The following is a 25,286-nucleotide window of genomic DNA, read 5'->3' as shown; positions in this document are numbered from 1 at the left end:
CCACAGGTTGGACCCAAGGAGCCTGGGGCCATATCACACTGAACCCTGCCCTCTGACCGCCACAGGAGACCTCTGCAACTTATTCCCTTAGAACAGTGGAAGGCAAAGGATCATGCAACAAGGACAGAGGTGTCCTGAATAGGGATAAGGAAACAGGATATGAAGAAGTGTGACACCCTCCCTCCCCCAAGCTATACATGAGAAAATTAGGGTTGCCTAAAGGATCAAAGGCCATTTGAGCAGTGGTGGCTTGCAGTCAGTGGTGGCTTGGGGCACGTGGAAAGCAAGCACAAGATGAACTGGCTGAGGCTGTGGGATCTTTTATTGGGGCTGTGTCCAACCAGGCCAAAGTGCTGGGAGCCAAACCCAGCATCCCCAGGAAGGTGGGTAAGGGAGGGGAGAGGGTGCAGGAGGATCCACACCCCAGGGCTCCGCTCCAGTCCTGTCTCAGTCCATGCAGCAGTACCACACTCAGGTAAGCGAGGTGTCATCGTCACTGCCCTCGCCGCCTGCACCACCCACTCGTTCCTCCCGACTCTCTGCCACCGCACTCTCATCGATGTTTTCCAGGGAGTCAGCGTGCTGCACGGACAGCTCCGACAGTGCCAGGCTGGGCAACGGGCTCTGCTCCGGGTGCAACCACGGCTTGAAGTGTGGCTGATGTTTCTGCTTCCACTCGGGATACTTGACGCACGCCTTGTACATCTTCTTCATGGCCTGCAGACAGGCCACAGCAGCTCAGGGGTGGCTGGGGAGGACCCAGGATTCTCCACACCCTCCAGCACCCTCCAGCGGTTCAGCTCCCTGCATCTCACAATTTTGTTGCACCATCCTAACTCCACCCCTGGCTGTCTCTATCCTTGACCCCCACCCCTAATCCAGAGTGCTCTCCCACAGCCTCCAGACTCCTAAAAGTCCCAAGGCCACTCACCTTGGGAGCCAGGAACTGAGAAGATTTATTCACCACCCACTTGGGTAAGGAGCCTGTGAGGGCAGGGAAGGGTGGTAAGAAGAGAAGGGACAAAGAAGCCTAGGTCCCCACCCCACCAGTAACCGCCCCTCCCTCTGCCTGGGCTTCCAGGGAGGCCACCCTCTTCCTCCATGGGAAAGGGTTAGTGTGGCAGTCCTACAGATGGGGGTGCAACTGTTCCCACTGTCCCTCTACTGAGCTCCAGGGCAGCAAGGAAGAAAACCTCAGGGTGCTAAGTAACTATAGACTACTTACAGGTTTAAGTTCTGACCAGCCAAACTCCACCTGCCTTCTCCTGCATTGCTATGCCTTCTCATCCCTAACTCCAGGGGCCACTAGACCCACCTCGATGTTCAGCCCTTCCTCCACCTGTCCTTTCAAACCCCCTCCCAGTACAGCTGAGCATCCTAGCCTGGCCTGACTCCAAATCCACAGCCCAGCCCTCCACCTTGTCTCTTTTGAAGAGTCTGCTCTGCCTCTGACACCTATCTCAGTCATCTGGCGCCTGGAGGCTGTACCAGGCCACTGTGCCAGCGGGGATTTGGGGCATAACAGGCAAAACAGCTCAAGGCTTAACCACCTTCTAGTCACTCAGTCACCCACTCACTCCACATTCATTATGATACCACCCTTGGGGACCCATTTAGGGACTCACTAGGGGTCCAGCTTTTGCCAGGTACACTACTAGAGGGGAATGGGCACCTGGGCATCAGGGTCAGAAAAAATAACACCTGAAACAGCCCCAGAGGGCTCAGTAAGGGGGAGAGCTAAGTTGAGCTGCGGGAAAGGATTGCCTGGGCATGGGTGAGAAATTTGGGGAGGAGGCTGACTGTACTCTGAGGGCAACAGAGGGTTGCAGAAGTATTTTAAGCAAAGGAGAATCACGAAGAAATAAAGAATTCCTCTAGTAGCTGGTACAGACAGACAAGGCAGCTGAGTACAGAAAAACAATCCAGTCAGGAGTTCTGTGAGAGGTAGAATCAGTAAGAATCAGGGACTGAACCTGAAGTGGGGGGGAGGGGTTGACCCCAGCTGACCCCCAGGGATTACTAAAAGGTGGATACATAGAAGGGGAAGGTCAGGAGGGATGATGGTGGGCTCAGCCTTGGACTCAAGTGAGTCGCAGGTGCCTAGAAGACATCTTGTCCAGGAGGCTGATGGCCACAGGGATCTGTGTCTCAGCAGACATATGGCCAGCAGCCACAGGAGTGGCTGAGCCCACCCAAAGGAGAGGGGACAGGTCTAGACAATGCAGTCCGCTAGGATGGAGGTCCGAAAGATACACAGAGCAGGAACAGCCAGTAAGCAGGAGCAGTTGGAGCTGGGGCACGCTGAACCTCTGCAGAGAAGCAGTGGCCTCTGCCTTGGGCCATTCCTTTCAAACCACTGCTTTGGATGGCAATGCCCAAAAGACAAAAAAGCTCCTAATAGATGACCTTCCATGCCCTTGGTAGATCAAGCCTATCCCCTGCAGTATAGGGAAGGATCTCGTGACAGGCTACCAGGGCCAAGCCCTCACCTTTGGGGTCCACCTGGGCCAGGTAGGTGATGACGCAGCTCTTGGGCCCCGTGCTCTGGATGAGGTAGCCCGTCTGGATGGACACAGCTCGGACCAAGTCTTTCCGAGGTGGGTATTTCTGGGGATGGAAGGCACAGGGAGGTAAGACTCGGGGTGGGCAAAGGAGATGACAATGTGGCACACACGCACACACGCACACACACAAACACACATATAGTTCACATCCCCTGGCATCTGTGTTACGCCAGGCCTGATGCTGTGACAAGAAAAGAGGCAAGAATCAGATCTAGTCATCCTTGCCCCTCTAAAGGTTTCCCTCTTCCCTCAGGAAAACCCCAGTCTGGGGCCAGAGCTCACAGGCTCACATGAGCACTCAATCCTTGTCCAGGCCAGCCTACTGACCTCCCTACTCAGGGAGATAAAGGCAGCCCTGCTTCAGGGAGGGCCACAGGACCTGCCACTAACCTCCTGCTTCCCCATTTCCTGGGCAGCCTCATCCTGAGCCCAGTCACCTGAAGCCAGCCATCCCACCCCTACCCCACAGATGGCCCGCACTGTCCTCCCTTGATGTGGTTAAGGGCTCCAGCAGGGAGACAGAAGCCATGATCCTTGCTGTACATGAAGAATACTGAGGGTAGAGGGCCCTGTTCCTGCCAGAAGGCAGGTCAACTCACAGGGTGTTTGACTGAGTAGTTCATAATGATGTAATCAGCGCCCATGGGGAGCCAGGAACGGAGGGTGATGACATCACGGTTCTTCAGGGGCTTGGGACACCTCCCTGCAAAGGGCAAGGGACAGTTCAGCCAGATCACTAGTCTGCCTGCCAGCAAGGGAGGGTGTGGCAGAGGCCAGAGACCTAGGGGTGCCTAGGCAGCTGTCAGCTCTGCCTGAACTGACTTGTACACCCTTCCCTGGCCCACAGCAGGAAAGAGAAAAAACAGAGCCCTTGTCCCTACCATTCTCTGGCTGTCCCTCTACTTCAGAACCTCACAAGACCCTCACTGATCTGGCCAGTTTCTATATGTGATTCTGAGTATATGTGAGAGTTTATGGCCATAAAAGCCTATCTACCTGTGAATAAGTGGCCCATGGCTGTGGGATGTGTATATGACTGTGTGCACACTTGTCTGTGTGTAGAGCGTCTTCATGAACACATGAGTGCATATGTGCTGGTGAGTATACATGTGTGTATCCAGGGGTCTACAAGACGACAGCCCTCAGTCTCAGCATCCAGGGCGCTCAAAGCCCGGCCATGGCAATCACCACAGGGAGGGAGGAAGGGGCAGAGGCTGGCGGGGAGGCTTGGATGGAGGCTGAGGGGCAGGATCAGCATGCTGTGCCTGCTCACAAGAGTAATAGCCCACGTCAGCGTTGACTGTCAAACGGGCGATGTCAAAAGTCTCAATGACGTTGCTGTCCCACTTCTTTCGGTACTCAATGTCGTGTAGGACATCGTAGAGCGTCTCGGCTGGCACATCACGGCATTCCATCCGGCACTGCAGATAGACATATGGGTCATCTTAGTCACACAGGGCTCAGAGCTCTGGCCAAGGGGCCAGAGTGCAGAAAAGCCACGGGCGGAAAACAAGGTGGGGCAGGAGCCTCTGAAACCAGCATGGGCTCACTTCTCATCACAAGCCTGGCTCAGCAGCCCCAGAAGCTGTGCCAACTCAGTCAGCTCCTGTAGCCAGACACCACAGCCCTCGTTTCAGCCCAGTTTCCTCCTCCAGGAAGCCTTCCCAGCCAGACCTTCTAGCCATGCACTGACCCTCGGTGTCTGGGCCCTCCCAACCTGTGAGAAACTTGCAGGGGCTCACAGTTGATTCATCATGGAGCCTGGGGTGGAAGGGCAAGTTGCATGAAATGAAAGCAGAAATGAAAAATATCTATTTGGATGACTTCTTTCTTCCCGTGGTACTCATCATCTGGCCACATGACCTGTCCTGTTTGTGCTTTGCGTGCGCTCTCTCTCTCTCCCTGTTGAGACAGGGTCTCACTATGCAGTTCAGGCTGCCTTAAACCCATGATGTAGTCCCAACTTCCAGGGGTCCTCCGACCTTAGCCTCCCAAGTGTTGGGATTACAACCATGTGCTGCCACGCCCAGCTTTTCATTCAACAAATAGTTTACAGTTTATTAGCCTTGCCCTCAAAGAGCTTTCAATCTGGGAGAAAAGCAGATAAGCATAACTTGTCTTATTTAACCCTCCTAACAGCTCTGCCAGATGAGAAATCCAAGGAGGAACTTGAAGCGCAAAGAGGTTAAGTAACTTGCCCAGGGTCAAATTGGTAAGTAGCAGGGCTGGGATTTAACACAGCTCACATGTCTGGAAAGCAAGTTAAAACAGAACCAGATTTTCCCAGATTGGTGGTCAGGAAGATGAAACACTGTGATTTTTGTTCTGTGATTTTTTTTTTTTTAACCCAAGAACCCAACCCCCAAGATCAAGTTCCCTTAGCAAACAGATGAGTTTTCTTGCGTAGTCTAAAAAGGTCTCCTAGAACTGGCACTCAAGTGTGGGGAACCTACACATACTATTTTCTACTCACAAGAAGATACATTCAACCGTACAAGGGAGGGACTACACTGCTTCCCCCTCATCCTAGGCTTGGGCTTGGTAACACAGTTGGTGTCAAACTGCCACAGGACAGCCACAACATACCTGCTGGGTATTCTACACACCAAAAAAACTCAGCAAGCATTGAACATCACTTTATATTACAGAAAACAGAGAAGAGAAGAACAAGCCAAGGGACACCAGGAGAATACAGCCGGACGAAGTCACATAGTAAGACATTCTGCAGGGCTACAGGCCCAGTCCCTTCTATAGGTCAGTTCCACATCGGCAAATATAGAGGAACTGGGCTAGAGGGAGACATAGGACACAACAACTACATGAAAAGTATGACCCTGGGTTGCATATTGATTCGGACATACCAGCTATAATGGATATGTTAGGAACAACCTGGAGAAATGTGAAAGTGGTCTGAGTACTAAGTGCATTAAAAATTTACAGAAACATGTTGGGCATGATAGTGCACACTTGTAATCCCGGCTACTTAGGAGAATGAGGCAGTAGCATTATGAATTCAAGGTCAGCCTGGGAAACAGCAAGAATCTGTCTCAAAATAAAATGAACAAGGGCAAAGGAGCTCAGTGTTCCCTGGGCTCAGTCCCCAGTGCCCCCACCCACACACACACGTGCACGCATACACACACACACATGACTAGACTCAATCATTTAACTAGGCACCCCAGTTTTGGCCATGCCTTCATCCAAGGTAAGTAGGGGATGAATCTGAGACCTATCTTTGAGAGGCTTCGGGCTGAAGAAGGAGTGCCATTCGGAAATGTAGAGGTACCCTTAAGAGTGCTCAGTGTGGCTCAGAGAAAATCAACTCCTTGGAGCAGATGGGGGGATCAGACTGCATGGAGAGCCTTAGTCAGGAGGGAGGTGTCTGTCAAATGGTTTTGGCAGAGAGAACAGGCAGGGGTAAGGCCCAGAGGCAGGCTCAAGTACAGACAGCATGTGTGGCAGCTGAAGAATTCCATGTGGCTTTTATTTCTATGCATGGTTTGGTATAGCCTAATACTCAAAGGTCCCTGGTTCCAAGTCTTCTTGGAACAAAGTGGGTGATTCCACGGCTGGGTCAGAGGAAGTGTAAGATGATCCTAAAACATGTTATTGTGCCAGAAAGTAAGGAAGTACTCAAAGAATGATAGAGACCTTATCCAACAGACATAAGAGCTAGCCTGAAGGCCTCTGACTGGAACAGTGACCAGCTCACCAGAGTTTTCTCAGAACTCTCCCAGCTTTACCACTGAAAGTCTCAAGTCCTGGTAAATTCCTCAGTCCCAGACAAACGAGGACAACTGGTCACTTTATGTTGGGTTAAACCTGGGACACACTGTGTTAAAACAAAAATAGTAACAGTTATATCCCACCAAATAAAATAAGAAACTAAAATATATATAGGTATGAATAAATGAAATATTTGATGAGGAATAGAGTGTATTTACATACTTTCAAAGTACCTTCCTATCAAATAATTACACAAGAAAAATGAGTTACTTCATAGTAAAAAATGCTGGCAGCTACCACGTCAATCAACTGATCAAAGTGAACATCATTAGTAACAGAACAAGCTACAACCAGGTGTTGCCAGACAGGCTGAAATGAAAAGAATACCGGCATCTTTTATGTGATATCTCCACCAAGACTGTATAGCATTTAATCATAAAGAAATATCAGATAAAACCAAAATTAGACATTTTACAGAAGTACTGGCCTATAAATGTCATGATTGTAAAAGTCAAAGAAAGACTTGAGAAGAACATACACGGAAGGAGATCACTGAGACATGCTTGAGGGCACGGATAGAGGAATGAACAAAGTGATAGAACGGATGCCATGGTAAGAAAGGGGTTTGAAGACAGCAGAGGCCAGATGGGCATCACCCATTAGCATCCAAATGCCCAACTCCTGAGCAGCTACCCAAAGGCCTGGGGCCAGCATTCAGCATGTGCTCACCCTTTGCCCCAAACTCGGTTTTACTCTTATGCTGCAAAACAGAACAACTGATGCTCAAGCGACTGAGAAACTTGCCCAGATCACACAGCAAGAAAGCAGCAGTGCAGGGATTCAAAATCAGTCTTCCAGTACTGTTAACCATCAAAGAGCACTTGGGGCAGCTTCTGAGGAAACCCGAACTTCTGTCAATCCAAGTTTCAGGGGTGTATTGGCTTTGCCAATCCTTAAACATATGATTCTGGACAGTGAGCCTGAAGTCCCTCCTCTGGGGCAGCAGCAGGTAGTAGGTGGGGCATGCAGGGCAGCAAAACAAAGAGACCCACTGGGTATAAACACTGCCTAACACTTCATCTTGAAGACAAACAGCCGAACTTCAAAGATTTCCCCTGGTTGGTGGTAGACTTGTGGAGGAGGGCCCTTCCCTGGACCCTGCTGGGAAGATGAGAATCCTGGTTGAGCTGAGTTGGCACAAAGAAACTGAGGCAGCCCAGGTAACCAGGCCAGGTGACGGCTGGCAGGAATCCCTGTCCCGGATAGTGGGCCTGGCCACGGTCCAGGGCCTTTCCATAACCCCCAGGAGGCAGCACCCCAAGGGGAAGAAATTACAGCCGGCTTTCTTCCTGTGCTCACAGGGTTGGCCACACCCCAGGAGGTGTAATTCTACGAGGCTGTGGGAGGGACAAATGGCAGAGTAGGGCTGAGTCACAGCAGAGGGGGCGGGCCATAGCGGAACCCACATCCTTAGGGCCCTGGACCAGTCAGTTCACTGGTATAACCCCAGGAGCTCTCCTGGAAACCGGAACTGAAGGGAGGTTGCTCCGCCCACCAGCCATCGGGAGCTGCAAAGCCTTTAAAGCCTGGTTGCTGTGGAACCTGAAACAGACATTTTCCTGCTAAGCAAAAAGAGTCCCTTGGGAAACAAGTGTCAGCACAGCAACTGTAAGCTGTATCTTCACTATTCCATTCTATCAAGTCCCACGACATGCCCTGTAGAGATCCCAGGGAGTTCATGGGGTTGTGCATCACCCCGGGCACTCCCCACCCAATAAGCTACTTACAGAAGGGACTGGATAAGAAGACCCTGGGGGAGACTCAGGCAGCTTCTGAGGCTGGCAGTTCTACAGTCCAATCACAGCTCTTGCTCTAGGGCACAGCATTTAACTCCAGACAAGTCTTAACTTTCTTAGTACGAAAAGAGACAATAACAGTACTGACCACCGGAGGATGCTGTGATTGAATGAGATATGTATGGAATATGCCTGCCACAGAATGAATGCTCAAAACACAGCTGCTACAAGTCTGGTGTGTTGGTGTGTATCTGCAATCCCAGCACTTGGGAGGCTGAAGCAGCAGGATGACTGAGTTTGAGGTCAGCCTGAACTTTGAAGGGCACAGTGAGAAAGACAGACAGACAGACAGACAGACAGAAAGAAAGAAAGAAAGAAGAAAGAGGAAAGGAAAAGAAAAAGAAACTACTGTTATTCAGTAGGCTTCCGTAATTAGCTAGGCACCTTTTACCACAAAGGACTAGGTCAGACTTGCAAATAACTTATATTATGTGTTCAAGGCCACTTGCCTTGCTCATCCCAGTCCTTGCCCTTCCACCCATCCATTCACTTTTCCAAGCCTGCTGCAGCCAGGACTATACCCCATCTGAGAACCAAATGGAGGGGAGCCAGACCTGGACCCCACCAAAGAGGTGCCACCAAGTGAGGAGTAAAAGAGGCTGGGACACAAGCCTGCAATAAGGACAAGCAGGGTGGGGAGTGGGAGACGTGCAGGAACTACCAGGGCAGTGCACTACCAAAAAGATAAGGAGCAGAGCCACTGAAAGGGCTTCAAAGGGTATTTCACACGCAAAGAGGCCTGGGGGCTTAGAGACATAAGCAGCAGGGTCCAACGCACAGGCTATGTCTCAGTCTACCCTCACCTCACTCCGCCCCTTTCCCTGAGTATCTCAGAGGGCTTCGTAGGGCTCTGCATTAGAGGAACAGCGACCTCCACCTGGGAGAAGGCAGCAGTATCTACCAAAACCCAGGGACACTTTGAAACTAGAGGGGACAGGAAGACAGCTCACCTCCACGGGGCTGTGTCCTGGTCTTGAGAGCCAAAGCAGCACACAAATGGACACACAGACACGTGGACCCAAACCTGCCCCTTCTGCAGACCTCAAAATGGTCCCCAATATCCTTGCCCATGCAATTTGTAGGGCACATGGATTATCCCAAAGTCCTCAGAATTCAGAGGATTATTTCCTCAACCACCACTTTTCACAACACTACTGAGGAAACTGAGCCCCAGAAAGGGTAAGAAAAATATCCCACAGGCTGTGCTAATTTCTCCACGCAAAGCAAGTCCACAGACAGGACTGTTAGGAGAGTACGAGCAAATCACTCTTTCCCAACAGAACCAGTTCTTGCTTGCCGATGGGGCCCCCAGGATTAAACTGATCACATCTTTGACCAATATTCCAACCCAAACACCATCACCACATGCTCAATGTCATTGACCAGGGACGTTCAGACCATGGACACCACAGGGGTTTAAATTTAGCAAACAAGAGCACCAAACTGCATCCTTTGCAGACCTCACCTCTTATATAGATGGAAATCATCATTCCCAGTTTACAGCTGGGGTTCAGAGAGGCACAACAATCAGCCAAGGCCACATAGCTAATGGTAATGTGCAAGTGTTCCTGCCAGGACTGGCTGTCACCTTCATTAGAGCAGTTCATTGGTAGATATTGGCACTGCTCATTGGATTCAGAAGGGCTTGCTGATCAGGGAGGCACAGTTCAGAGTCTTCCTCTGAACAAGTACTGAAGTCAATCTGCAGATTTCACTGAGTTCAGATGTAGAGCTACGCTTTTCTGAAACTCAGTACTGCAGGCCTGCAGCCTGAAGCTCCCTTTGAGAGCCCTCCAAGCATGGTACTGCCCTGCCAGTCACAGATGGACCCCACAAGTTTACTTCACCCAGAAGCTCTGGGCTTCTGCACTGAACAGGTCTCTGCTATGCCACATCCCAGCTGTGTGGCCTTAGCTTGAGCACAGGACTGGAGCTCTGAGTCCCACATGTTCATCTGTCAAACAGGATCATCCTGCCCTCAGAGGCACTGTCAGGATTAAATGAGGCTTTTACAGCCAGAGCAATTAGAGCAATTAGAGAGAGAAATAAAAGGGGTAAAGAGAGGAAAAGAGGATGTCAAATTATCATTATTTGCAGATGACATGATACTCTATATAGAAGACCCCCAAAATTCCATTGAAAGACTCCTAGGTATAATAAATAAATTCAGCAATGTGGCTGGATACAAAGTCAATACTCAAAAATCAATAGCATTTCTATACACTAACAACAAAATCACTGAGAGAGAAATAAGAGAAGCCATACCTTTCACACTAGCATCCAAAAAAAGGACATACTTCGGAATTAATCTCACGAAAGAAGTAAAAGATCTAATCAGGGAAAATTATAATACTCTGAAAAAGAAATCAAAGAACTTCAGAAAATGGAGAGACATCCCTTGTTCATGGATAGGAAAAATAAATATTGTGGAAATGGCCATTCTCCCAAAACTGTTATACAGATTCAAAGCAATGCTAATGAAAATATCACTAACATACCTCATAGATCTAGAGAAATCACTCCTAAAATTCATCTGGAACCAGAAGAGACCTCGAATAGCAAAGGCAAGGCAGGAAGCATCACAATCCCTGACTTGAAGTTATACTACAAAGCCACTGCAATAAAATCAACATGGTACTGGAATAAAAACAGATCTGAAGATCAATGGAACAGATTAGAAGATATAACCACAACTACAAACACACTCAATCACCTTATCTTTGATAAAGGGGCCAAATGTTCACTGGAGCCAAACGTTCACTGGAAGAACAACAGTCTCTTTAATAAATGGTGCTGGGAAAACTGGCTCTCCATATGCCGAAAACTAAAACTAGACCCATGCCTATCACCATGTACCAAACTAAAATCTAAATGGATCAAAGATCTAAATATTAAAACAGAAACACTAAATCTGTTGGAAGAAAAATTAGGTAAAAATCTTGAAGACATAGGGGTAGGTAGAGAATTCATGAACAGGAATCAAACCACACGAGAAATACTCCCCAGAATCAATAACTGGGATCGTGTCTTATTAAAAAGTTTCTGCATGTCAAAAGAAATCTCCAGCATAGTGAAAAGAAAACCCACAAACTGGGAAAAAAATCTTAGTGAACTGTCCCTCAGACAAAAGACTTCTATCTGAAACATGTAAAAAATTTAAAAAAATCAGATCCCCAAAATTCAAAGACCCCATCCAAAAATGGGCATCTGAGATGAATACACAGCTCTGAGATGAAGAAATACAAATGGCAAATAAATACTTGAAAAAACGTTCATCATCATTGGTCATTAGAGAAATACAAATTAAAACAACACTGAGATTACATCTCACTCCAGAAAAAATGGCCAGGATCAAGAAAACTACCAACAACAAATGCTGGAGAGGCTGTGGGGAAAAAGGAACTCTTTTGCACTGTTGGTAGGAGTGTAGACTGGTGCAACCACCGTGGAGGTCAGTCTGGAGATTTCTCAAAAATCTGAGATTGGAGGTCCCATTTGACCCAGATATTCCACTTCTAGGCATATTCCCAGAAGAACTGAAAACATCATACCACAGTGATATATGTGCACCCAAGTCTATAGCAGCACAATTTGTAATAGCCAGATCTTGGAAACAACCTAAGTGTCCATCAACTGAGGAATGGATAAAAAAGTTGTGGTATTTTTATACAATGGAGTACTACTCAGCTATAAAGAATGATCACATTGAGATATTTATAAATAAATGGACACAACTTGAGACCATACTTATAAGTGAAATAAATCAAACTCACACATATAAATACCGTATAGTCTCCCTAGTGTAAGATATAGTAAGAGTTCATAAGATTTTATGGTAATCATGATTCCTCATTACATTGCTTTGAAGCTTTATAGTGTTTTCATTCATTAATTGGAATGGTTTTATTCTGTTTTATTATGTGTGATGGTATGAACAGCTATTTTGAAGAAAGAAGACATTAGGGCAGTCATTGCTGATTTAATATCAGCTTGCTTTGAAGTCCTACCATGCTTTTGTTCTTCTGTTTCCATTGGTTTTATCATGTTGTATCTTATTGGATTTTATTATGTGTGATAGTATAAACAAAAGTTTTATGGAAAATGAGATAGTATAGTAGCCATTATTCATTTTCTGTTATTTGGTTCTGAATGCTCTGTAATACTTTCATTCTCTTGAATGGTTTTATACTATTTTGTTATGTTTGATACTATTGTATATAAAGGTATGCTCAACTATTTCAAAGAAAGAGACATTATGGTAGCTACTGTTAATATCCAATTGTCTTGTGGTGAAGTGCTGTGTTGCTTACATTGTTCTGTTCTGATCTGCTTTGTTCTGTCCTCTTTTGTCTTAATCTCTTTAAAATAAAATTTTAAAATTTTTTTAAAAATGAGGCTAGTACATAAAGCCCTCAGTGGCAGCTATTCTGCCTCCAAGCAGACCCCAGCAGCCTTTTCTGATTTCTTCGGCCCGATTAGTCGAAAGGGTAGGATATACAGAAACAATGAAGTGTTTTCCCCCAGCACTCAGGAATTGAGGCAGGAGGATCACTACAAGTTTGTGGTCGTCCTGGGATACATAGTGAATCCAGACCGATCTGAACTGCATAGCAAGACTCTGTTTCAAAACAAAACAAAACACCTTTTAAAAAAAAAGTCTGTAATGGAGCCAGACATAGTAGTGCACACCTGTAATCTTAGCATCTGGGAACATAAGGCAAGAAAATTGTCATGAGTTCGAGACCAGTCTAGGTTACAAAGTGACTACAAGGCCAACCTGAACTGCATAGCGAGACCCTGTCTCAAAAAGACCAAAAACAAACAAACAAACAAAAGAACCCTATAATGCCAAAATCCCTTCATAGGTGGACAGACAGGGAGGGCAACAGCCATTCATACCACCCCTGTCCTCACCATGTCAGACCAGGAGAGGAGGCTCTAAGAGGTATCCAGGCTGCCTGGACACCCAGCAGGCCAGGGGCTCAGGGCTGGGTTCCTCTGCCTCCTTTGTTTTCATTCTCCTCCCAGCACCCACTCACCACCTGCTGGCTCCAGAGCACTCCACTCTGCCCTTCCCAATGGTACAGCATGGTGAAGCCAGTACAAAGCTGAGCTGACAGAGCGCCTGCTCCTTGCCTCTGGCTTTCTGGAGTTCCTAAAATGAACCCTTCCCTTTATGTCTTCCTGTCCTCTGCCCCACCCCCACCCAAAAAAACCCTCAAGATCTGCTCCAGGGCACTGACATCATTAGGGGAGGAAGGAGGAGGCAAGATGTCCATTAGTCTCGCCATGAGGGGTATTTCGCAAATGCTTCTCCAGGTCTTTTCCTCATTAGCTCCTTTCCCGTGTGACTTCAAACTCCAGCCTGCTGTCCCCAGGCTGGCTTGTCCTGTCCCTAAATTCTTGAGGTTGGACTGAGGTTCATTCCCCATCTCCTTCCACCCCCAGAACCTCCCTCCAGCAGTGTATTGGTTTGCCTGCAGTGCTCCCCTCGAACACAGAAAGTGTGCACACTGAAGACCTGCTGTGTGGCTGGGCATGGTGGCTGTCACTCCAGCTACTTTGAAGGCTGACGCTGAAGGATCATGGGTTCAATTCCAGTCTAGGCAACTTTGCAAGGTCCTACTCTAAATAATATAATAATTAAAAAAATTAAAGGTACTAGGGATATAGCTCAGTGGTTTTAACAATTCCCAGGACTGAAAAGAAGGGAAGAAGAAAAGGAGAAGGAAAAGAGTTGCTGCTGAGCAGAGAGATGAGCAGGCAAGCCAACCAGGCCACGCCCATGTGAGCATCTCGGCTTCAGAGTGCTGGACCTTGGCCTGCAGCCTGCAGTGCACTTATGCAATTTAGAAGGCAGCGCAGCCGTGAGCAGCACTTGGACAACTATAAATCTCTCCTAAAAGGTGGAAGGAAGGAAGAAAGGAAGAAAGGGAAGGAGGGAAGGAGGGAGGGAGGAAGGAAGGAGAAAAAGCAAGCAAAGGAAGGAAGGAAAAGACAGAAAAGAAAAGAGAGAGAGAGAAAAGAAAGAAAACAGTATCAGGCTTCACAGGAGATTCTGAAACTTGCTCTAAGATTTTTAATAGTTCTAGTAGTCAAAGAAAAGTACATTAGCCAGGTATGGTCATGCACACCTATAGTCCCAGTTACGTGGGAGGCTGAGGCAGAAAGAAGCCTTGAGCCCAAGAGTTCACTAACAGCCTGGGCAACAGAATAAATAAATGAATAAATATCCTCTGTCTTTGAAGATATACCGAAACAGTTACACAGTCAGGGCTAGTGTGTAGCTTAGCAATAGAGCAAGTGCTTAGCACACACAAACACAGGTTGTACCCTCAATACCTGAAAGGGAGGGAAGAAAGAAAAAATGTTTACGTGGTGACAGCAAAATCTAATTTGACTGTTCTGAAAGAAATCTGACAAAAATCAGCTAGATTGTGATAGCACACACCTAATAATCCCAGCATTCAAAAGGCTGAGGAAAGAGAATCACTATGAGTTTGAGGTCAGCCTGGGCTACATAGCAAGAACCTGTCTCAAACATAAGTTAATTAATTAAGTCATAAAACTATGTCTTTCAACTCATTTTCTGGAATCCCAGGACTAGAAGTTTATACTCAGGGAAAAGCACTTAGTAAAAAGAAAAAATTTTTTTAAAGTTTAGTACAATATTCATGGGTATATGATTGCATCTGTAATCAATAAAATAAACTGGAGAGTGACCTGGAATGCCCAGTTCTGCTGAGAAGGACATGTCTCCCCAGTGGTTACTGCCGAGCCACTGAGGTTATAGGCTCCCGCAGGACAGGGGCAGTGGCTGAGCCAGCCTTGCCCTCAACAGGCCTGGTGGGGAAGCAGCTGCCAGAAATATTCATTAATTAATAACTGCAATAATATACGAAACTTCTAAAGATGCAATGTTAGATGGACAAAATAGGTTACAAATTTGTACCATGATACACAGATGTATCATGGCTTAAACCAACACAAATTATCTACACCTTTGAAAGAGAGCTGTAGGAGCAAAGGACAAGTTTTTTCATTTTTGGATTTTTTTTCTTTTTGAGATGGGGTCTCACTATGCTCCCAGGCTGGCCCTGAATTTACCAGTCTCAAGTGATTCTCTTGTGTCAGCCTCCCCAGTAGCTACCACTTTTCTGGGTCTGCATTTTTGGCTTTATGTTACCAGATTCGTTGCTACAATTTGGTTTATACAAGATATAAAAAACCCATACTTTCTCTTCCCAATTGGAAGTGTTGGCCAGAACCCCAAGTCTTTTACTTTCCTGGACCTAAAAGCATGGGTCCTAAAGATGCCCACACTGACATCCCAGTGACATCTGCAGCTCTGGCTGAGTTTATGTGCTATTGAGCTCTACCCAAGAATGGCCTGTGTTGAGTGTGGGAGCCAGAAGGGACTCGGACCACCTAGCCTTGGGCAGAGGGTGAAAGATAGTGGCACCAATGACAGCCCTACAGGGCCAGGGCAGGGATAGAAGGAAGTTACAGGCTCCAGTACAGGAAAGGATATCAAGGCCACTCCCTAAAGAATGACCAAAGGAGGGCTGGGGATTTAGCTCAATGGTGTAAGTATCTGCCTGGCAAGTGCAAGGTCGTGAGTTTGACCCCTGGTTCCAAAAAAAAAAAAAAAGGACCAGAGGAGTAGATGTCACCCAGATGGAGAAGAGGGAGGAGGTACAGGTGATGGCAGGAGCCAGGGAACTAGAAACAGCTCCCACTGCTCAGGGAGGGAGAGGCAGTGTGAGTTGAGCAAGGTCATCCCAGTGACCCTGAGTGAATAGGATGAAGCAGAAAATGAAACTGTCCCTTGAGTGTCCCAGACTGTGCATTCATTCATCCATTCAGCAAGTGTTACTGGGCACCTGCTTGGTGCCAGGTTCCATGCTAGGAGTCGCACAGATTCATCTAACTCCATCCTTTTAGTTACCTGGGAGGAGGGGAGATTATGCCATTGGCTAACATTGAAGATTCAGAAAAGTGAAGTGGAGGAACCAGGCGGGGACCCAGTGTGACCCAAAGTCCAGCCCTGAGACTGCCTTCCCAAGACCCAGGTTCTCTTCCATGAAGGGCCCAGGAATCCCAGCCAGCCAGCTCCTGATCAGATGAAGACTGCTTGGGGTGTCTATGCTAGGGGCTAGGGTCTGAGGGAGCTTCGTGGAGCAGGGAGAAGTTGGAGCTGGCTCTACCTGGGATGGGGAACCAGAAGGTCTCTTTCCCCTCCTTTGGCCCGGTATTTCCACCTGTAAAATGGCCAGACTGTCCCTTTGAAGAGAAGGGGATCTGGCAGTAGCTACCTCTAACTCATCTTTTCCTCAAAAGTGCCCCCAAGACTGTAGTGAGAGTGGAAGTGCTGCTGTCTCCTCTAGGCAGAGCTCCTGAGCTCCAGCAAGCCCTTTCTGAGCTGTTCTCCATCCAGGCCTGTGACTCATGCTTGCTCTGCCTCCTCCCCGCAGTCCCCCTGGTCTCCCACTGCCTATCTGGACCCCCACCCCCACCCTGGGCTCCAAGGCAGCAGGCCCCGGCTGGGCAGCAGTAACGAAGGCCATAACCAACAGCCTGCTCAGCTCCGCCTCGGCAGAGGCTGACCTGCTCGGGGCCTCCAGCCTCCCTGTTCCTGCCCCAGGGGAGGTGGGGGGAGCCATGGAGGGAGGCGCATTCAGAGAGAGGCAGAGAATACACAGGCCCAGAAGAAAAGTCAGTGGATGGAGAACCAGTGAGACCAGACAGAGGGCAGGGCTGCCACTGGACATCAAGATAGATAAAAAACAAAGAAAAGATGAAGATAAATACATCCTAGGGCTTCAGCAACCCCAGTTAGTGCTGGCCTGTGATGATCTAGTAAGCTCTAGACTCCACCTTCCTTCAGTAGCCTCCTGGGCATCGTGCCTGGACAGACCACAGGCCCCTCACAACCTACTACATCCAGTACAATTATATCATCTCCCCTCAGCACCCACTCTCTCCCCTCCCCGCCCTCATGTGCCTGAACCCCAGCTGGCTCTGGGCTCATTCTTTACTCTCCTGCTCTCACCAACTCTGCCTTTGAAGTTTACCCTTCCAGGCCAACTGGTCCCTGCAGCCAGCGAGAGCTAAAACCCAGAAATGATGATGGCACTCCCCAGCTTGAAATCGATCAATCGGTCTCTTCTCTCTCTCCTCTCTCTGTCTCTCTCTTCCTGCCTTCAAAATGCCTGCCCCACCTTGACTTCCCCCACCACTCCTCTTCTCCCTCACCCTTGCACCCTGCCCTGGCAGACTTCCTCAGTGAGTGACCGTAGCATGTTCTCAGCTTGCTGCCTGACTCCTGCTGTCCCCCAGACCACATTAAAACCCCACCATCCCACCACTGGCCTCTCTGCACCGAGCGTAAGCCTCTTGTCTCAGCACTTCTCCTGAAGGGCAGTCTCTGTCTCCATCTGTCTCCCAACCGGGCCTGAGTCTCCTGGAACCGTCTAATCAGTCTCCAGGTCCCCGGCATCAGCAGTGTCTGGCAGATTGGATAGGAAGCATAAGAAGAGGTTTGTAGAATGAACAAATAAATGAGAAAAAAATAGAGGAAAAAGGACAAGTAGAGACATTAGGAATAGACGTAGTAACCTTCGAGGAACAAGGGGTCAGAGACAGGGACAAACACCCAGAAGAGAGACTCTGACATCCTTACAGCCCCAGAGACAAGGCCAGGAGACTTCCATGGCAGGAAAGGGAAAGCATGGCAGAGCCAGAGCTGAGCTGGGGTGGGAGCTGCCAGGAGACAGCTGCGGAGACATAATTGGATCAGAGACAACTCTGCTGCTGCAGGGAGGGGTGTGACTCACATACAGTGAGTAACGCCAGACACAGCAACACACACAGTCTCACACTCAGAGGCAGACACAACTATAGGCACACGTACACACATTCCATACATTTGACTGAGCCTTGGCAGAAGCCTGCTCGGGCGTGGAGACCCAGGTATCTCTCCTTGGGGTGCTCACGTCTGTCAACTGAGGTCCACATCACATGCACAGTGACACACAGTGCAGCACCACACACGAAAACCCAGATACAGAATTCTCAACCCCCATCGAATTACCCAGTCCTCATAACTACCACCAACGTCTTATTTAGTCATTTGCTTCTGTTGTGCTTGGCTTCCCCTCAGGATGCAAACCCCATGACAACAGGGTCTGATCTGTGTGGTTTGATGCTAAGTTTCTGAATATAACACAATGCTTGGCATATAATATGTACTCAATAAATGTGTGGAATCTATGGATGAGTGGATGCATGTGTGAATGAACACTGAAGACACACCAGGGAGCACCACCCCCTCTGGCTATCGGACCGCCTCCTCAAGACTCTTGGTCTCCCTGATCAGGTCCCACGTGATCTGGAAGGAGAAAGTGCAGGGGATCTCAGAGAACCATCAGCAGATAGGCATTATGACATGAGATGCAAAGGATAAGATTAAATGGCCCTGGCATGACAAGGTGCGTGGGAATCACCCTGTACTTCCCACACGTGCAGACATTGTGCATCTGCCCTGTGACATAAGGATTCCAGAGAGACATCAGAGGTGACATGTACCTGCCTTCAGGGAGCCCAGGCTGAACAAGAAGGCAATGGTACACTGAAGCTCAAGAGAACGGGCCCACCTGCCAGGACCAGCAGGCAGGGTACCTGGGCCACCTGCCCCCATCTCTCTTTAATGACAGGTAAGAGGACACTTTTAGGCATGGGCAATCCATACCCATGTTTTGGAGACTCCAGAGACCCCAGAGCACCAAGCCCAGCCCAGGCATGCCAGATGGGATAAAGGGAACAATGAAAAGGGTGAGCCATATCGCCATATGAAAAAGGTGGCCATATCGCCACCTGGTCTGAGCTGCTACACACACACACACACACACACACACACACACACACACACACACACACACACAGTGTTGCCACACCATGATCATTTACCCAGGTCAGGGCAAAAGCGAGGGATGGGGACTGGAATAGATTTCTATCCCCATTTATGCTCACTGGCAACCTGACACCCAGGCTGTGGCCACTGGCCCTGCAGGAACAATCTGGAGCAGCCCCTCCAAGGCCCCAGATCTCCACTGAGTGCCAGGCCTCTGGAATTATGGTATCCACAGCTCTGGCTCCAGGTAGCCCAGTCAGGCGTAGAGACAGAGGAAGAAAGAAGACCCAGCTGTCTCCAGGACTTGCTCCTTTCTCTTATCTCCTGAAACTTTAAAGACTCTCAGCTGGAAACTGAGCTGAGGCTTGTTAAAGTTTAAAAGCCTGAGCCTGGGGACCTAGGTGTGGAAGGCAGAGAGCCAGTCTGGGGACTGAGGGCTTCTCTACTCCCAGCAAGGACACAGAATGAATGACCCCCACCCTACCAAGCCTGTTTTCTTGTCTGCGGTGGCAGGGATGAGAGTTAACTGCTTTTAAAGCTTGCGGCTAGATGAGGTCAGGTCTTATATCCAAGACAGCACCACATTTCACAATTTGCACACTGCAGAGTTATGCTGTAATTACCATATCCCCTCCGTTACCTCTCCTAGGTCTCTGGATGCCTAGAGCTCTACTTCCAGTCCCTACAACCCCTGCTTTAGAGCAGGCTTGGTGCCTCTGCCCAGACAAACTTCCCTCCCCTTCTACTCCCTCTGTCTAAAACCCTCTCCTGGCACACCAGGACCTCTAAGCTCCAAGGTCCAGTCTCTGGCCCAGCTCTCTAATTCTCTCCAGTGTCCACACACAACTCCCTGAAATCTCCAAATGCACCATGCTGTCCCCTGGCTCTGCACCTTGGTACAGCTGTCCCCGGCAGGGAATGCAACTCTCCTCATGCTGTCACAGTCGTGCTGCTCATTCCCCACCCAATGCCATTGGGACCACCTAAGCACTCCTCCTTGTGAAGCCTTCCCAGAGTCCCAGATCTGGTTTCCACAGCTCCTGTGACAAGTGTCTGTTGCAGCACCCAATGGGAACTCTCTGTGAGCAAAATCTGATTCTCTGCTATTCCCCACTTCCAGCACAGGGCCAGGCAGAGAGGCTATCAGGAGATGTTGACTGAATAAGAAAAGGCAAGAAGGAAGGAAGGAAGGAAGGAAGGAAGGAAGGAAGGAAGGAAGGAAGGAAGCAAGCAAGGAAGGAAGGGCGGGCACAAAGGCAGGCAGGGCAGCACTGCTGTCCAAATTGACAGAGGAAGAGGATGCTGAAGCCTCAGTAGGGACAATTTGCTCAGAGCCACAAAGCCAGGATCTGGGTCCTGTACTCTTTCACCTATTCCTCAATTCCATGATCCATCTATACCTGGAAGGCTTCCCTAACACCACCAGCCACCTTTGACCTTTCCTTTCTCTGAGCTCTCTACCCTGAAGTCCAAAGCTCTGGGAGTGGTCTGGAGGACCATCTGTAGCTACTTCTTCCAGTACCCCCCCCCCATGCCAAGCCAGGATTATGGCCAGCCAGGGCAGGGGTCCTCAAGGCCAACCCTGGACTCGGAGTCCCCAGTTAAGGCACTTTATTGGCACAGACCACCAAGGCCTTCATTATCTTCCTTATTCTGTCTCCATCAGTGCAGCCTCCCAATCCCAGCCTAAGGTTAAGATGGGGAAACTGAGCCTGAATAGGGGCACAGGAAAAGCTTGTACCTGCCTCACCTATTCCCAAGCTCTAAGACCAGTTAACTGCCACCCCTGTCACCACAGATAAAAAAACAGACCTAGGAAGGGTAATGTACCCCAAGGTCACACAGTGAGGACTGGGCTCTTGCCCAGAGAGGTCCCCTCCAGGGTGCCCTCCCACAATGACAGAGCACAAGGAGACCCAAGGACAGAGAGTGAAAATAAGTTGTGAACCCCAGGGTGCTAGACACCACAGGCCCACAGATTAGGTTCCATGTCTGCTCAATAGGGTTAATAAGCCCTGCTCTACAGGACAGTTGTGAAGACTTGATGAGAAGACATACTGTAAGCACCTGGCCCTGTCACCGCCTTCCCCAGAACCCTTTTGAGTCCTGTAGATACTTGAGAGATGGAGAGTGAATGAGGCTCTGAGCAAGGCATAGAGAATGAAGCCTGTGGTGTGGACCCTGAGAAGGCTGGGGGGATGGGGCACCATCGCTTCCTCCGAGGGAAAGGGGAATGGATGCAGGACTAGAAGTCAGAGGAGATAGGTCCCACTGCCCACTTTCCTATTGGCAAGAAGAACTTCAGGGTCTCCGCCATACTCCCCCAAAAGACCTTCCCCACCAGCTCTAACCTCAAGCCCCTCAAGGTTCCTGCCCACCCAGCTTGCTCCTCCTGCAGGCCCAGGCTCCCAATAGGCCCAACCCCCGCCTCTGTGAACATGGCACTGAGTTCATAAGTCCTTGGAGTTAGGAGGACTCAGTGCACAGATGGACAACTGACATGCTATGAGATGAACAGGGACATGCCTATGGTCACACAGCAAGAGGACATCACAGTCAGGACTAAACCTGAGTTGGCCCTGTTTGAATGACTAACACAACCTCCAGGCTTCCCATTTCTCATACCACTAAGGGTGTCGTGGGAAAGCAGGCCTGGGCTTTGAGACCTAGGTTCAGGTTCCAAGCTGTCCTCTGCCTGTACTCAGGATCCATGTGCAGTGTCTGTCTCTGGTCCAGGTCCTGGACTCTCAGAACCAGTATTGGCCTCCTGTCCAACCCCAGAGCACAGTACAGGCCTGGGGCCAGGTCAGGCTGGAGGCCAGGAAAGAGGTGGCTCCAACAGCCCTTTTCCTTCATCCAGGTTTCTACAGCTGGGCACAGGAGTAGCAGAACGAAAAGAAAATCAATCAGGTAAATAGATGGAGACACAATGTCTCTGTCATGAGCACCAGGCATGTCCAGGGGCAGCAGAAAGGGGAGGAAAGGGGAAAGAAGCTCAAAACACACCTATGGTTGAGTTCCAGCCTCCTGGAGTGACCCAATCATCCCCAGGACACTGGCTTCCACCTGCTGGATGACCTTGGCAAGCCACTCCCCTTTGTGGGCTTCAGCTTTGTCATCCATCAAACAAGAAGGGAATGATGAGAACATCATGTCCTTCACTCCTTCAAAGAGTTATTGATGGGATTAAAGGCCACAGTGTTGCCTAAGGACATGAGTCCATGCAGACAGGGGCAGGAGATCCAGGGTTAGGCTGGCCTGGGCTTCACTTCTGCAGCAGTTGCTGTGTGACCTTAAGCAAGTGACATTGCCTCTCTTAGCCTCAGTTTCTTTGACTGTAATAAGAAGAAAAGCCTACTACTGCCCAAGACTGGCCTGAAGGTAAACTGGATGATGAAAGAAATGCCAGGTCAAAGCAGAGGCTCTTATCAGAAGTAGGATTAGCTGGGTGGTGCCCAGGAGTCCTGGAATCAGGAAGCTCAGAGTTCCAACTGCTGTGCCAAGAGAACCAGAAATAGGGGTTGACTCCTACAGATGCCCATAACCAAGATGCCAGGCTCTGCTTACCTCCTCCACTGTGGGGAGCAGAACTGGTGGGAGGGGGGCATCAGGGGAGGGAGCAAAGCAAGGGAGTTAAACAGGGAAGTTAGATATATGTGGCTCTAGGCCTGCTGTGCTGGTACTTGGTTGTGTGACCCTGGGTGGACTCCTGGCCCTCTCTGGGCTTTCAGTATCCTCCTCACCTGCAGCTCAGTGTTGACAGGAAAAAATATGAAACTGAGTTTGCAAAGTGTCCTCTGGCACTTCTAGCCTCTGCTCAGTCTCAGAAGGAAGTAGGATCAGAGTCCTGGCTGTTGGCCCACAAACCCCAGTTTTTCCAAATCCCTTTCACTTCCAAGGAAGGCCACCTGACAAGTCTGATCTGGCCACAAGGGGTCTGCTGTGACAGCCTGCCCCCAAACCTGCTACCTCTAGTCCTGGGCTGGGTTAGGTTTATTCATTAACCAAGCCAGATGGAGGAGACCCAGTCAGCCCTGTTGACAGAGGGTAGGTGTACCTTCCTTCTCCTTCTCTCCTCTTCCCTCTCCTCCTCTCTTCTCTGGAAAGCCAGCCTGACTGGGAGACTACACTTGCACACACACACACACACACACACACACACACACACAGCCAACCTTAAGACTTTGTCAGGTCACAGTCAGGTTCCCTTGTAGCCACTTTGCTCACCTTTCGTTCAGTTTGTTTCTTAGTGCCTTCCTCTTTTCTTTAACCAACATCCTGGCCCTCGTGCACTGGGTGCTGTGGGAAAGACAGGACCTGTCTCTAAACTCAGACAGCACAAAGCTGGAACCTACCAGCTGCTCTCCCCTTGCCTGCTCCTCCGGCTTACACTCAGGTCAGGCCCTTGAAAATCCCGAGCCCAACTGTGCAGAGACCTAGAGGGGCAGATACACATAGAAACCCAGAGAGAGAGAGACAGACGGGCAAGGTGGATGCACAGTCAGAGAGAGAGAGAGAGAAAGAAAGGGAAGGTAGAAAGAGCAAGCCAGTCATTGGGACTGCAAATGATTAAGGCACGATGAGGCAAAAAGGGTCTAGGAAGAGGTCAAACAGCACAGGTCCTAGCATGAGGTCAGGATGCCTGAGATATGTCAGAGACCATGTATCAAGCAGGAGAGGGGCCTTCTTAAAAAGAGTCCAGCATCCTGGCACTGGCAACATGAATGCAATCCCCATCCACTCCAGGAAGACAGCAGAAAGGAGACGGAGGCAAGGGAAACGGAACAAGGGCACAACATACTGCAAGGAGCCCTCTGACTGTCACCTTTGAAATGTAGCACTCAAAGCAATGCCAAATATCCAAAGGCCAGCTACTGAAGTAGCCCTTAGACCAGAGTCTTCACCAGCCTCTGACCCAGCTGTACCATCAAACCCCAAGCCTGCCTGCTCTGGCACAAAAAGTAAACACATGGGGTTGTGAGGAGTGGGGGCCACGGATGTGAGTGGCTGATATGTCTGCCCTGCTCCCTCAGCTGGCTTCCTGACCACTTTTTCCCTTGTGTCCTGCCCCCAGGCCCACCCCATCCCTAGCAGCCTCTTGTAAGCCTTGCCTTTAGGACCTGCCAGCCACATCCAGAGCACCTACCAGAGACTGGAGGAACAGCCAGGGAGGGAAAAAGAACAGCGGGGGATCTGCCAGGAAGCAATCAGATCCTTGGCACCCAAGGGTGCATAGAATAAAGCAGGAGATTCAACTCAGGCTGACATGTCCATCCAGGAATTCTGGAGAAAGGGAGCCAACCTCCTGCCTGGGGTGATTCAACTCACGGGCCAGATAAGGCTTCCTAGGTTGGGGTTCCCCAAGGGAGACCACTCTCCTATAGAGTCTTGGCCACAGCCCCTCTTCTTCAGTGGACAGGGTCTCGCCCCATGCCCAGGTTTCAGCTGATGGGGGTACAGTGAGTCATATCCTTCTCCAGGACTTAACTGGCCCATCTGTGCTAAGGGGCTTGGCCCAGCAGACTGTCCTTCCTCCTGCAGGAGACTTTTGGGGCCAAGTGCACCACAAATGTTTGTGGCTGGGAGGCAGGACCAGAAGACTGCCTGAGAAGCAGGATGGGTGCAGTGGGAGCTGCAGGTCGTAGAGCAACCTTACCTTGATCTTGTGCAGAGTTCTGTCCATCTCCACTGCCTGCACCCACACAGACACACCGGCCTTGCTGTAGGTCAGGTTCCAGCCCACCTCGGCCTCACACTCTGACCGGAAGCTTTGGAAGTCCTGGTCGTCAGGCACCTGCACACTTTCACGGCCCAGGACTGGCCGAAGCCCTTGGGGCTCTGTAGAGGCTGTTGGCTTCTCCATGGGAAGCGTGGGCAGGCCCGGCGCGCTGGTCCTGGTCCGGCTCTCCTGGGTCCTCCGCGGAGGCTCCGACTACGTCGACGCGGCTGCAGATGCTGACGCCACCTTCCTGGGACCTGCAAGACCGGTTTGGGGACGACAGTCAGCGCGCTGGGGGCGCGGGTGGGGCTTTCCGGGGTCCTGGACTGGCGGAGAGAGAGCTGGAGGTAGCCAGGGGTCCCCACTCCCCGGGCGAGGACGATGGCACGAGTCAGTCACGGGCCGCCCCGGAGGAGCGACTCGGGAGCTCCCGGCGCCGGCGAGGGGCTGCGGCTCTGTGCGGGGCGCCCGCGGGGGCCTTGAGGACCCGAGGACCCGAGGTGACGGCG

At 49.8% G+C, this 25,286-nt stretch overlaps 1 protein-coding gene across 1 annotated transcript; it reads right to left on the bottom strand.

Annotated features, from left to right (window-relative positions):
* Positions 1-304: 304 nt before the first annotated feature.
* Positions 305-24,921, bottom strand: Stard10 (StAR related lipid transfer domain containing 10). Its single transcript, XM_003463459.4, has 6 exons — positions 24,715-24,921; positions 3,838-3,985; positions 3,164-3,267; positions 2,490-2,607; positions 932-984; positions 305-717 (listed from the first exon to the last, which is right to left on the bottom strand). Exons 1-6 carry the CDS (start codon positions 24,919-24,921, stop codon positions 472-474), a joined length of 876 nt encoding a protein of 291 aa, XP_003463507.1. The 3' UTR covers positions 305-471.
* Between the last annotated feature and the right edge of the window lie 365 nt (positions 24,922-25,286).

This window comes from Cavia porcellus, unplaced genomic scaffold, assembly GCF_034190915.1.
Source record: "Cavia porcellus strain 051 isolate PalLab524CR breed Dunkin Hartley unplaced genomic scaffold, mCavPor4.1 scaffold_9, whole genome shotgun sequence".
Lineage (NCBI taxonomy): Eukaryota > Metazoa > Chordata > Mammalia > Rodentia > Caviidae > Cavia > Cavia porcellus.
This window is presented reverse-complemented; position numbering and strand designations above follow the sequence as displayed.